Source organism: Thrips palmi, unplaced genomic scaffold, assembly GCF_012932325.1.
Source record: "Thrips palmi isolate BJ-2018 unplaced genomic scaffold, TpBJ-2018v1 HiC_scaffold_6, whole genome shotgun sequence".
In the NCBI taxonomy this organism is placed as follows: domain Eukaryota; kingdom Metazoa; phylum Arthropoda; class Insecta; order Thysanoptera; family Thripidae; genus Thrips; species Thrips palmi.
Window position 1 is genome coordinate 758,692 of NW_023144633.1, and position 13,124 is coordinate 771,815.

The 13,124-nt window shown below is 60.5% G+C and overlaps 2 protein-coding genes across 4 annotated transcripts in view; one reads left to right on the forward strand and one right to left on the reverse strand.

Annotated features, from left to right (window-relative positions):
• Positions 1–89: 89 nt before the first annotated feature.
• On the reverse strand, positions 90–8,486 carry LOC117651913. Of its 3 annotated transcripts, XM_034396479.1 has the most exons (9): positions 8,066–8,483; positions 3,719–3,882; positions 2,631–2,791; positions 2,091–2,213; positions 1,751–1,984; positions 1,078–1,314; positions 858–1,011; positions 502–770; positions 90–427 (listed from the first exon to the last, which is right to left on the reverse strand). In XM_034396479.1, exons 3-9 carry the CDS (start codon positions 2,769–2,771, stop codon positions 209–211), a joined length of 1,377 nt encoding a protein of 458 aa, XP_034252370.1. In that variant the 5' UTR covers positions 2,772–2,791; positions 3,719–3,882; positions 8,066–8,483; the 3' UTR covers positions 90–208. The 3 variants fall into 3 exon arrangements, with proteins under 3 accessions (XP_034252370.1, XP_034252368.1, XP_034252369.1); XM_034396477.1 differs by lacking the exon at positions 2,631–2,791 and having other exon boundaries at positions 8,066–8,486; XM_034396478.1 differs by lacking the exon at positions 3,719–3,882 and having other exon boundaries at positions 8,066–8,484.
• Positions 8,487–12,553: 4,067 nt separating this feature from the next.
• LOC117651698 (ribonucleoprotein PTB-binding 1-like) overlaps positions 12,554–13,124 on the forward strand; it is a 47,323-nt gene continuing 46,752 nt past the window's right edge. Inside the window, exon 1 of the mRNA XM_034395963.1 lies at positions 12,554–12,905. Coding sequence (XP_034251854.1) covers positions 12,672–12,905 — 234 coding nt within the window. The 5' untranslated portion in view covers positions 12,554–12,671. The remainder of the gene's footprint in view (positions 12,906–13,124) is intronic.

Here is a 13,124-nt window from a genome sequence, read left to right on the forward strand (position 1 = left end):
GAGGAGTAGAATTGTTTCTACTCTTTCATGGGGTAGTTTACTGGAGAGTTGAAGTGGGAGGGGGCGGGAATATAAGCCAGCCACTCGAGTAGTAATTTCCGCATTCAATTTATTATCAAAAAAATATTTTTTTAACGAATAACTGAAAGGAACGGATGGTAAGAGAGTTGTTCCTTTCCACTTCACATAAATCTAAGGGGGAAAAAAATCAGTCATTGTAGGCAAACCACTCGAGGTACATGTTCATATTTTCGGAGCAAATTCTCTTGGAAAACTCTGCATTGTGGTTCTTGTGGATTTGGCAACAGCTCCAGAGTCGCAGCATCGTGAGCTCGTTCTCCGCGTCCAAGACCTGGTGCACTAGCTGCGGGGACACGCCGTGGCAGTGGTCCAGGGTCAGGTGTGACAGCTTTTTCATTGGGTTGTCCTGAAAAAAAAAAATTAGTAAAGATCGGCGTGGAAGTGCCAGATTTCTTCAACTGCAAAATCCCTCCGCCTTACCCGCCAGATTTCCGCAAACAGGCGGTCGGTGAGCGTCCCGCACGCCGTGAACAGGAGGTTCTTGATGTTCCTGGACACCAGGAGCTGGCGCAGCAGGCAGGGGCTGACGACCTGCTCGTGGACGGGGGCGTGCGCCTGGGAGGTGTCGCACCACACCTCCAGCGCGTTGAGCCGCGAGAACCAGGCGGGGTTCACGGAGTTGATGGGGTCGAAGTGGCCGATGGCGGACAGCGCCAGGTTCAGCAGTCCCGGGCAGGTCCGTCCGATGCCTGGCAGGGAAGCGAGCAAAGTAAGCCTCCGTCCACTCCGCCCGCGGGTTCAACCACCACTCCCTGTCACTTTTCGTTCTCCCCGACCTGCGATGTCTATCTCCGTGAAGCTGGCCAGGATGAGGTTCTGCAGGCGTTCGCCGCAGGCGGACAGCAATGGCAAGACTCCCTCCTGGAAGTCCAGCGTCAGGCCCTCGCCGTTGGTGAGCGACAGCGCCGTCAGGTTCTCCAGCACCATGAACTGGAACAACGAAAACGAGTTCCAAAAATGACGAAGAGTGCCGGGGCGCGAACCCGCGACCCTCACCTTGTACAACACCTCGCTCGGCAGCCAGGAGCCGCTGATGGTGACGGACGTGGTGAAGGGGCACATCTTGACGGCCGAGTCCACCCAGTCCATGCTGACGAACTCGGCGTTGGAGGTGAGCGCGCGCAGCTGCAGCAGGTCGGGTGGGGCCACCGGCTGCTCGGACAGGCGCACCCCGGCCGGCGTCAGGAGGCGCGCCTCCAGCACGCGGTCCCACTGCTCCACCAGGTCGGCGGCCTGGAGCCAAAGGGAAGGCAGGGCGCTGCAGTGTACCTGCCACCTGGCAGAGTGTGCCTTGAGGCGGCACACTCTTGGCTTTCCAGAGTGGATGGCGCTCCACGCTCCGCCGCCCATGAAGCGCCTGTGAACGGCGGGGTAGGCAACACGCCGGCCGACCTGGCGTACGCCGTGCCTACCTGCCGGGCGCTAGGCGCGCCACAGTCGCCACAGGGCCAGAAGACCGGTGGAGGTGGCCACAGTTCTAGACACGTTTTGAGCCCCAGAGTCACAAAATGGGACTCGAAACGAACGTGTGACCCCACCAATGGATTGCCCACCGAAGGAGCCACTCGCTCGGTTCGAGTCCCATTTACTCTGGGGCTCAAAACGCGTTTAGAACAAGGACCGCTTCCAGCAGTCTTCTGGCCCGCGCTGGCGCCGCTGGCCGCTGTACCTCGAAGATGTGGTCGAAGTCGAAGTCGGTGAGGTTGGGCAGCGACTGCAGCACGACGGCGGCCCCGGACACGGAGACGCAGGTGTCGGCCACGACGAGCTTCTGCAGGCGCTGGCACTGGCGGCGGCCCTCCGCCGAGATGCAGAGCTGCACCAGCCCCCTGTCCGTGATGGGCGTGCCGAACAGGTTCAGCTCCCGCAGCACGGGGCAGTGCCGCCCGATCTGCGCCAGCAGCTGCAACCGGCAGTACCAACTTTCAAAAACAAATTTAAAACAAAAGGAATTTTTTTTTGAAAAAAAAAAAAGTTAAAAGTTTTTTTTTTTTTTTAAATTAGCGAACCTGGTCAACCGTGAGCGTCATACGCAGGTTGAGGGTGACGATGGTGGTGAAGGAAGGCAAGAGACTGGACAGCACGTTGGGGTTGATGTGCCGCAGGTACGACAGGTTGAGGTGTTTCAAATTCTGAAACACGGACAGTGAGTGGTTTAGCCAGTCGTCTCGACCTCCGCTTCCATTCCCGTTTCGTTCTCAGTGCATCAGCGGAAATCGACAGAAACCAAAGCGAACTATAAAACAGACGCATGCAACACGTCAAAACTAGTCACACGTTGATGATGGGGTGTGGCGGAGTCGACGGTGATGTCGCCTTAGTGAAGCCGAGCTCTCTAGAGCAGCGCGGGGGGGAGATGCATGGGGCAAGCGAGGGTGATAGTGGAGTGAAGCGCGAACCGACGGGCGGGCTGAAAAAGGAGAGACAGCGAGAACGGCACGGCGCGGCCCCCTCTGGCAGCGCGAGGGGCTCCTCGATGCACTGTAAAACCAAAACCACAGGCAGCTGGCCGGCGCGGCGCGTAGCGGTGCGAGACGGATAGGACTTACTTTGCAGCGGCTCGCCAGGAAGTCCAGGCCGGCGCGCTGGTCCGCCACGCCGTGCAGCGACCAGCAGGCCACCCTGGGCGTGGTCAGCAGGTGCAGGTGGTGCCTCCGCAGGTGCGTCAGGTGCTTCAGCTCGTCGCTCATCTCCTCCACCAGCAGCGGCGCTGCGCACCATCTTGCATTGTATCTCTGTCCCTCCCCCTCGCTCCCCGCCTTCCTCTCTCTCTCTCTCTCTCTCGCCTCAGCCGTTCCTTTGTTTCCCCCTCCCCCCACCCCCCACCCCGTCATCCCTGAAATTCACCCACCCATCTATCGAATCAAGACAAAAGGAATCCTCTGTTCCAGGTGGAGTGCTGCAGCCCGGCGGCCCCGCGGCCCCGCGGCCCGGTCGGGGAGGGAGGGAAAGTAGTCGGAGTAAAAGGCTGGTTGCTGGTGCCTGCCCTAGCTTCCTTTTCTGCCACTGTTTGGTCCCCGAGCCGAGGGTAACTACACTGCAAACCAAAGGTTACGATAACTACAACCGGGGTTCTACCAAACCATGAAAGCTACGCCGCTACGTCGTCTGAAACTACGTCAAACTCGCTACAAAACACACACTGGAAAAAGAGGGGGAGAAGAAATGGCGTTGTGTGGGAGTCGAAACGAAGTCGCTTCGTGGAATCGCGGGAGGAGCGCATGAGGGGGAACGTTTTATGGCGATTCGCCGGCGTGTTGCCTCCAATATAGTCGGATGCTTCCGCGAACTCGGACACCATTCGTTTTGGGATTCGCGGAGTGGAGAGCGAAGGGGGATTTGGCTCGGCGCTGTCCAGTCTGGAACCGAGCAGAGTCCAGTGGAGGAGCCTGGAGGGCATGCAGGTGGGCCTCGTCCGCTCGCGCGCGGCTTTGACAGTGGAGGGGTGCAGTGGGGCACTCGACGTGCAGGCTCTCAGTTCGTGGAAGCTTTCATGGCGTGGTGGCATGGAGGTGCGGGGGTTGTTCATGGAGTCGATCCGGATGATTCGATGATGTGCGCGGGGGCTGCCGAAATGAAGGTCGCCATGACTTTGGAGAGGGGGAGGTGCGGGGGGCGGGGCCCCCCTTGGGGTTACCTTGCAGCGCTGCCCTACGAACATAATGCCGTGGAATCCGTCCGCGTCCCCGAAAGACAGGTTCAGCCGAGGCAGCTGGGGCTGCACCAGGATGTGCAGGTGCTTGCGGTGCAGCGCCCGCCGCTCGGAGATGGTCTCCGCCACCCCCGCCAGCACCGGCCCCGCTAGAACACGCAAGGCACACAGCGCGTCACAGCGCGTCACACACACACAGACAGCGATACCCCGCGCCCTCGGCCGCGCACGGGGTAGGGACGGCGCAGGGACGGCGATACCCCGCGTATTCGGAGCGGGAGGGTGCGGCGGGGGCGGCCAGGCTCGGGGTGCAGCCGCCCTGCCGTGTCGCCGGGGTGCCGAGCAATATCACGCCGTTCTATCAGGCTTGCTACGCTGCTATACGCCGCTAAGGCCCCGGGCAGGCGGGTGGGTCCTCCGGGTCCTCCCCCTCCCCCCGCCGCCCCGTCTAATGTGATTCCCCCGGCCTGCCGTGGGCATGCTTCCTGCAGGCAGCCAATCTGACGGGCCGGAAGGGTCATGCTGCCATCAGGCTGCCATGCGCGGCCCCGCCACTCCACTGGAAGGGTCATGCTGCCATCAGGCTGCCATGCGCGGCCCCGCCACTCCACTGGAAGGGTCATGCTGCCATCAGGCTGCCATGCGCGGCCCCGCCACTCCACTGGAAGGGTCATGCTGCCATCAGGCTGCCATGCGCGGCCCCGCCACTCCACTGGAAGGGTCATGCTGCCATCAGGCTGCCATGCGCGGCCCCGCCACTCACTGGAAGGGTCATGCTGCCATCAGGCTGCCATGCGCGGCCCCGCCACTCCACTGGAAGGGTCATGCTGCCATCAGGCTGCCATGCGCGGCCCCGCCACTCCACTGGAAGGGTCATGCTGCCATCAGGCTGCCATGCGCGGCCCCGCCACTCCACTGGAAGGGTCATGCTGCCATCAGGCTGCCATGCGCGGCCCCGCCACTCACTGGAAGGGTCATGCTGCCATCAGGCTGCCATGCGCGGCCCCGCCACTCCACTGGAACTACTGGAATGCAGCCGCATCGACATGAAGGCCGCCCTCCTTGGCGACAAGGCCTTTCCGTCTCTCTCACTCTCACGGGGCGGCCCGCGGGGTGCGAGGGAGACGGGGCGACGGGGCGCTGCTCGGCATCAGCCTGCGGGTCTTCTCCGTGACAAAGTAGCGCCACTCCGGATTATTACTCCGAGTCGTCTACCGCCTGCTCGGCCTGCCCGCCCATTTCTCCCATTTCGCGCGGCCGGCGCGGCGAGCAGCCTTTGTCGCGCTCTCTCTCGGAAGAACCGACACCGCAAAAAAATGGTTAAAACACAAACCCTGGAAGGCATGCAATCTCTCTCGGGCCGAGGGGCCAAGCCGCCCGAGCGTGTCTAGCGTGATCGCGTGGGACAGTGGATCCGCGGTCCCGATTTGCCGTCCTCGGGTCCTAGGCTTGCTTGCCCTGCTCGCGGCCCTCGGGGCGGCCCTCGGCGGCGGAATCGAATCAGGAATAACCACAAAATCGCATCGACTTTCCCTCATGTCGTGATGGCATGGGCAAATCCGGCCCCCTGGCGGTGCGGGTCGGTGCGCCCCCTCGCACCTCCCCTCCTGGAAGCAGGCCTTCTTGGCGGTATCATCGTGCAGGTGGGATGGAACGCGGAGCACCCGCCCCGCTCCGCCGCGCCCCGCCGCGCCCCACTGCACCCCCGGGGGGCTCACTAATCCTCGTCCCGCCAGCGCCATGCTCGCCATGCTCGCCGTGCTAGCGCCCCCCGGGGCCCCGTGAGGGCAGGCGGCGCGAAGCGTGAAGGCGGCCGCAAGAGTGTTTGTCTGTGGCTTATTTTGCAATGAATTATTTGCCATCTGTAGGGGGTGGGGCGAGTGAGCCATCGGCATGCCGAGTGGAGATGGCGGTGGATGCTGGGCGCGCCGCACGGCCCCACGGCCTCATGGCTCGCTTCATGGCCTCCTCCAGGAATGCAGGGTGGCGGGGCGGCCGGGCGGCACACTGGAGTAGAGCCCCGACGCCCGGCGCAGCTCGGCTCGCTTACGCGTCACACAGATACACCGCAAAAAGAAATTATCGTACCGAGGTGGCAGAAACTGGGACACCGAGGCCGTGGCCAGCCGGGAGAACGCCGGCTGCTCACGGCACACAACATCAGGGTTAATTTTTCATCAGCCATGAGAAGGCAGTTTGACTTCCTCAAACCTCAAAACCACGAGAGTAAATATTTTAAGAGACCCAGGAACGAAACACTGTCCGTTGAAAGTTTCTCCCTCTTTCTCTCTCCGTGCGGCTCGGCTTTGGCACCAAAGTAGCTTTCCATATGCGCGGACTGTTTTTTGCCTGCTGTTGTTCGACTAATTCAGTTTTAAACCAGAGTGCCCGTCACACTCCGCGGAACATCCCCCTTTGGGTGGCCACTGTGTCCAAGCTAGTCACCGTAAAAGGCCTCCCTCGACGTCCTAGTATTCTTAAGACCCTACTCTTTCATGCCCTGTATCGGGAAGACGTTGACCACAACGATTTTGGCTTTGACCGCAACGATTTTGGGACCAAAGTTGGTCAAAAAGTGGTTGAATCTCGGAAATTTGCTGATTTTGCTTACTTTGGGTGGCCACTGTGTCTAATCTAGGTGCCGTAAAAGGCCACCCTCGACGTCCTAGTATTCTTAAGACCCTACTCTTTCGTGCCCTGTATCGGGCGGACGTTGACCACAACGATTTTGCCTTTGACCGCAACGATTTTGGGACCAAAGTTGGTCAAAAAGTGGTCGAATCGCGGAAATTTGCTGATTTTGCTGACTTTGGGTGGCCACTGTGTCCAATCTAGGTGCCGTAAAAGGCCTCCCTTGACGTCCTAGTAGACAGGCAGACAGACAGACAGACAGACAGACAATGGCAGGAGCGGGAATGGGGTGCGCCCCCAACCGACGGCGCCAAACCTCGACAAGTACTTGGTTCTAATTGCCGTGTGGCAGTGTGGCAGCACCGAGCCCTCCGCCACGCTTTCGCTTTGTTGCTCTACTCAGTCCGACGGCACGCCCCCAACCCTTTCCGCCCAGCAAGCGCGCAAAAAAAAAAAACAAAAAAAAACGCCTGCCCACACACAAGTTTGCTTTCGAATTGTTTACGTTGTTCCACAACAATACAGCATGTACAGCACGAATGCGCGCTAAAGAGGCGTTCGGTGAAAATTTCTTTTTTTTTGTTGAAAATGGTGTGGAAATGCCGCGGCGGTTGCCTGGAAAATTCCTCCGGTGTGAACTTCCCCGGCGGCAACCAATATTCCTGGTATGCATGCTGCCCTCCCCATCCCCCCACACACCCCGCCCCCTGAGCCGCGCTGGAGAGTTAGTCAGTTTATAATTAACGACGCCCCTCCGCGGGGACACAAAACGTTCAAAGGAAAACCTTTCTCCTTTCCGTCGTTACCGCGTGCGTGTACACACCAGCGAACAATCTCCCCTTCCCCCTCCCCCTCCCCCGCCACCACCGCGCGAACGCACCCAAGCGCACTCTGGCAGTGCAACGCGGAAAGAGCGTGCAATTTAATGACTGGGACCGAAATAGAGGAGGGGGCAACGCCTTGCTAGCCTTGCAGTGGGGGCGCCGCGAGTCAAGGGCGGATCCAGAGAGTGCTCTCGGGACGACAAAAGTTGCCTTCTTACAGTAGCGACTCTTTGCCTACCTTAAGGCGGCTTCAGGGGAGGCCCCCTCCTGGCTGGAGTGCCCGGAGGTAACCTTTGTGATCCGGAAGGCGGAGGCACGGCGACGGGGCCAGCGGGGGCGCAGGCATAGAGTGGCCCCGCTGAGAAATCCAAACGCGGGACCGCAATTCCCACTGTGGTGGCAGCGCAGCCGTTGCGTTTTTCTGTTTTCTTTTTACGTCACGCGGCACCCTCAGGCTGAGCCTCGGCCAGCCTCGGCCTCCCCAAACAATCGCCGAAACGGCATTGCGCAAGTCGCCACTCTTTGGCAGCCTCTGTTTAGGGGAAAGCCTGGCGATGTTTGTTTACTTCTAATTTTAGCCGAGCCGTCGCCTAGTCGTCGCTAAGATGCACCGACGAAGTGAGCGGGCAACGAAGGGAGCGGGTAACGAGGTAGGACAGCAAGGGGTGACTGGACAGGGTAACTGGACCTACCCCACGCAATGCGCAAGTCCCAACAGTCAAGGATTTTCATATTCATCGCGGATAAAGGTTCACGAATAAAAGGAAGTTACCCCGCGGGGTAACTGGCTCTAACTGGCTCCAGCCCGGTACACGACACTGTTTGCCCCGCGGGATGACAGAGCTACCCGGAGGGTGGTCCCCGCCTTTCGACTCACGCATGTCCACGAAGGGGCCCTTGACGGCGAGGTACTCCTCGTTGTCGATCATGGCGGCCACCTCCTCCGGCGAGGCGCCGTAGCACAGCGGCTCAAAGTTCTCGCCGATGACCGTCATGGCGGCCTTCCGGAGCGAGGGGGGCTCGTGCCGCAGTGGCATGGCGGCGGTCTTTGTCTGCTATCTTCTCGCCCTTCAGGTCTTCAGGCGCGCCCCATGCCGCACACACTACTGGCGGCCTCGACGGCCTCCTCGACGGCGTCCTCGACGGTGGCCTCGAAGGCGTTCCGACGGTGTCCTCGACGGTGTCCTCGACGGCGACCTCGCAGCGCCGCGGCGGCAGTCCAGGTGCAGCCAAGGTAGTCAGCGAGTAGCCGGTGGAGAGTCGCACGTCGCAACCGCGGTACTGTGCCGTGGCCGCCCTGGCCGCCCTGGCCGGCCCGGCCGGCCCATCAGGGCTACCAACCTGCGGCCGCCAGCGGCCCAAACAGACAGACTAGAGGCGCACGCCGCACGCTCAAAGGGGGCGTATTTTTAGCGGCGCTGCGTCCGCGGTGACCACGCCACCCGCAGCGGGACGGCGTGGCGGGGGTTGACTCGGACGCGCCCCGCCAGCCCCGCCCGGCCGCAACGATGAAAAATGCGTGCGTGCGCGGCGTGCAAAGTGTACAAAGGAGCGGCGTGTCCTTGTCTAGCGCGGTCCGTAACTCGGCCGCCTCGCAGCCCGGGGAGGCGGCCACGGCGGCACCCCTAAGTGGGCCCCTCGCGGAGTCCCTCCTTTCCCTTTCTTTGCTTTCCCTGAGCGGCACGCTCGCATTTTGAAGCCTGGAACAGCGCCACCGAAGCCAGCCGGAGAGCAAGGCATCGAAAAGCGAGAAGCCCGTCGGATGGCCGCGGTGCCGCCTTCAGTTTCACGGAGGTGAGGAAGCCTGGCTTCCTTGCCTCACAGAAGCTGGAGCCGCGCAGGGAGGTCTCTCTCGCTCTCTCAGGGCACCCCGTAGGAACGAGAGAGGCAGGCTGACGGGACCTCCCCCTCCCCTTCGGCATCAGCCTGCTGGGCCGGTGGGCCGCGGCGGTCAGCCCCGACTTACAACGAGCTTTGGCTTCGCTGATCGGAACACGGTGTTGCGGAGAGGGGTCCTCCCCCTCCCCTCCCCCTGCCGCCGCCTCACGGGGAGCGCCTGCGAGGTAGGCAGCCCAACCGACGCGTCTGCGGCACGGAGCGGCCCACCCGCCGGGGGCTTGCCGCCGACTCACCCCGCCCGGGCCGCCAACCACTGCCGTCCCGCCTGCGTCGTCTTCGTCTCGTCTGTCGTCTGCTCGGCTGCTCGGCCTGTTTTACGCCGAGCCGACCCGGCCCGGCCACATCCCTCCAAGTTTGTTTAATTGCTTGTTGAAGCACGCCGCCCTGAAATCACTGCGCCCAACACCCGACCCGTTTGCCGCCAGTGCGCGAGTGTGAGTGTGTGCGTGAGCGTCTGTGCGAACGTGTGATGTGTGTATGGAGACGTGCGGTGTAATGAGGAAATTAGTGCCCCTCCCCCCTCCCCCTCCCCGCCGCCGAAATACGCCCGTCGCTTGTGATCCACCTCGGGCCCTATCCTTCCGGCTCCTTTAATGAAATTTGTTTGTCGGATGATGTCGGTGCGGCCCTGTCACCCCCCCCCCCTTTCCTCTCCCCCGTCCTCCCGGGAGCTCGCTTCATTTTAAACAAGGCGCAGATGCGTCGTTCGATGCGCACTTGTTTTTATGGTTGTGTTTCCACATGGTTTCCAGGCAGTGGCGGAGCTTGCGCTGTTGCCTCTCTCTTTTATTCACGCGCAGCGCGCAGCCACGGCGCAGCCCCACACGAGCATTTACATAGTCGATATGTTGTCTGGCCGGGCATTTCAAGAAAGCGTTTCCACCACTGCTGCGGCGCCACAGTCCATGGGCTGACTGAACATGTTCAAATAGTGGGGGCGGTACACCGAAAATATCATAACAAACCTGCAGAACGTGCTACAAGCATGAAAATTTAGAGCGTTGGTCCCACGATCATTTAAAACGCTCACTGCACTGTAAAACCTGGTTGCCACTTTATGGCAAAAAATTTCATTCAACGAACGTTAATGAAAGCAGATGATCCATCGCGTTTCAACTGCTGTGATAGCCGAGAGGTTAGAGACGTGGGATCGAGTTACCGCAGGCCGGCGTTCGAATACCAGCATCACAAAAGTTTTTTTCGACTTGCTATCCGAAGGGTGGTGGTTCGAGGCCATGAGAGCGGAGCCGTGTGCAACAGGCCCACATGCCGGAGGTTCGAGTCCTAACAAATATTTCCATTTAATTTTACTGCCTCACCCAGTGCGGTTCAAACCCGTAAACGTGAGCCCATTCCGAGCATGGGACGTGGTGGTCCAGGGAGTAGAGGCGTCGGCTCTCAGTGCTAGGGTCGGCGGTTCGACTCCCCCAACTTCTTGCGAAATTTTGACCGGGTCGGTCGAGTCCTGTTGCGTCAAGAACCCACCTCACGCCGGTCCCCTCATCACGGGCCGTGGTGGCCGAGAGCGTAAAGACGTGTGACCCCGATTGCGGGGTCCGGGGATCGAATCCCATCATTTCATTACATTTTTCGACCGCCTTCCTCCCAGTGCAACTCAAACCCGTCGTCCAACACGCTGCCAGACGTACAAGCGTGATAGCGTAGTGGTCAGAGTCACATTCACCTGGCCACTCCGCTGTGGGTGTCTAAAAAGCAATCCGCTTCGGCGGGTTGGCCTCGGCACTGGAGCGATGGAGTATTTGATCCATCAATCCAGACCATCCGGTGTGTGGTTGCGGGTGGTGCCTCCTTGATTCGTCGGGGAGGCGATGATAAGTCCTTTGAAGCTGGCCTAAAACGCTGTATGTTCGGTACGGGAGCGCCGGACAGTGGGGGTACCATGGGGTACACAACCAACCCTACGAAAACAAGAAGCTCCCACCAAACCTCTTCTCTGTCTGAGTCTCTCTCTGTCTCTCTGTCGTCTCACTCTACGTCCCGCCCCTCAAAGAGCTTCGTACTGGGTGCTCTCACCCTACTGCCTGAGCTTTGGGGTCCTACTGGGTCCCCCGGCGAACGCTTGGGTCGCTGACGGGATTAACCCCAGGTACCTGATAGCACCGGTTCCCATCCCGAACACCGAAGTAAAGCAGGAGGCCTCCCCATTAAGACTGGGGAGGGGGTGTAGAGTTCAAATTTTTTCTTTTCCCTTCCAAATTTCTTGGTTAATACTCGTTTGGTTTCCTTATACGGGGTAGTATGCGGGCTCATTCCAAAGATAGTAATTAAAATTGTGTATGAAACAAAATATGTAGACCCGAGCGAGGTGGCCGGTGTTGGTACTAGCCGTGCCGAGCTGTGGCAGGGGGAGCGGGGAGTGCAGCACGACCACGAAAGGGTTTGCTTTTCTTTTGGCTTCCCTTCCCCGCTTTGTTGTGGGGGTGGGCGCAGAGTTTCCCGCACGCACCGCTTTGATCGACAATGCAAAACAAAGTAAAACAAGGTCATCAATTGAATTCCTCACAGTAAATCCAAAACCCAGTTTCTGGGGCATCAAAACGTAGAAAAAACCCAGAAATCGGGGTATAAAGATACCGGTAACTTTTCAAACAGAAGCCGTGCGCCTTTGCCACCAAATCATGCAGGTTTGCCGCAGAACTAGGAGTGGACGCCCCAGTTTCTGGTAGGATGGCTGTTCAATAACTGTCACGGTGCTTTCGGAGGCTGCGACACGCGCCCCGAGGGCTGTGGCACCTTGGAACAGATTCATTTCTCCCCGGATTTTGGTCAAAAACGCCCCAGAAACTGGGTTTTGGATTTACTGTGCTGAAATTCCGATGTCCGAGAGGGGGCAAAAAGGGCGTGCGATGGCTGGGAGTGCGTCGATGAGGTTGGCTTTGTTTTCGCTCTGGTCCATTCTGCTTTCGTTGGAATAAATAGGGCACTCCGAAGGGCCTTCGGTCCAGGGGAGGGAGAACCTAGTCAGAAACGACAGCTTACGCGGTGGGCGAGGTCCGGCGAGGTCAGGAGCTAAAGCTAGAGCCCAAGGGGCATGAAGGACTCTACCAGGAGCTCATCCGCAGCGTATATTTCTCATAGAAACTGAGGCGTCTTTGCAGTCTTTGCCTGTCCTCAAGGCACATTACTTTTATATCCGGCGCCGGGGCCGGGATTCGAACCTGAGGCCGCTGCCAGCGCAGCGATGACGGCTGATGGCTGGCTGATGGCTCGGGCGGTAGTTTGCGGCCGGTCAGCGTTGGGGTCGCTTGCCGTCCCGTCCGCCACCGTCCTGCGCCGCTCCTTCCCTATCCTTCCCCTTCCCCTTCCCGGCAACAGGACGACCGCGCCGTGCCGCGCCGCGCTCCCCCTCCCCCTCTCCCTCTCCGCCGCCGCGCGAGTCAGTGTTTCGGTTGCTCCGGTCCGGTACGCACGCACGCCGACGCCGTGCCGTCGATGCCCAGCGGGCCCACGTTCGCCGGCTTGCCGCGCTAGCCGCCAGCGGCCCAGGCTTTGAACCCGGCACCTTGGACGCCTTGGACGGCCGCGTTGCGACCCGCGCGACGAGCGCCACAGTTCAAACAGCCATGGCGGCCAGCTCCACCGAGTCCTTCGGGACGGGCTGCTTCAACGGCGGCCTGCTCAAGCCGGCGCAGGACAAGTTCTGGGCGACGGAGGTGATGGCCACGGCCTCCACCGAGGGCTTCTGGGAGGACGAGCCCGAGGAGCAGGTCAAGAAGAAGGTGCTGGAGCTCAAGACCAAGTTCCACATGGGGCGCCAGCTGCAGATCAAGCATCTGCCCCGCGACGTCACCGAGGAGGTGAGTTTGAATGAGTGCACCGCGGCCAGGCCTGGGATGCCTCTGGGGGCTAGAGGCTTGCCGCGAGCCGGGCTGCCTGCCTGCCCGCCTGTCTGCCTGCCTGCCTAGTGCTAACGGTTATTTGACCGCTCCGCGGAGTTCGTTGCACGGGCCGCCGCTGCAGCCGCCGTTTTGCCAAGCCAGGATCCCTCCCCCCTCTCTAGAAGGGACGGGCCGGGA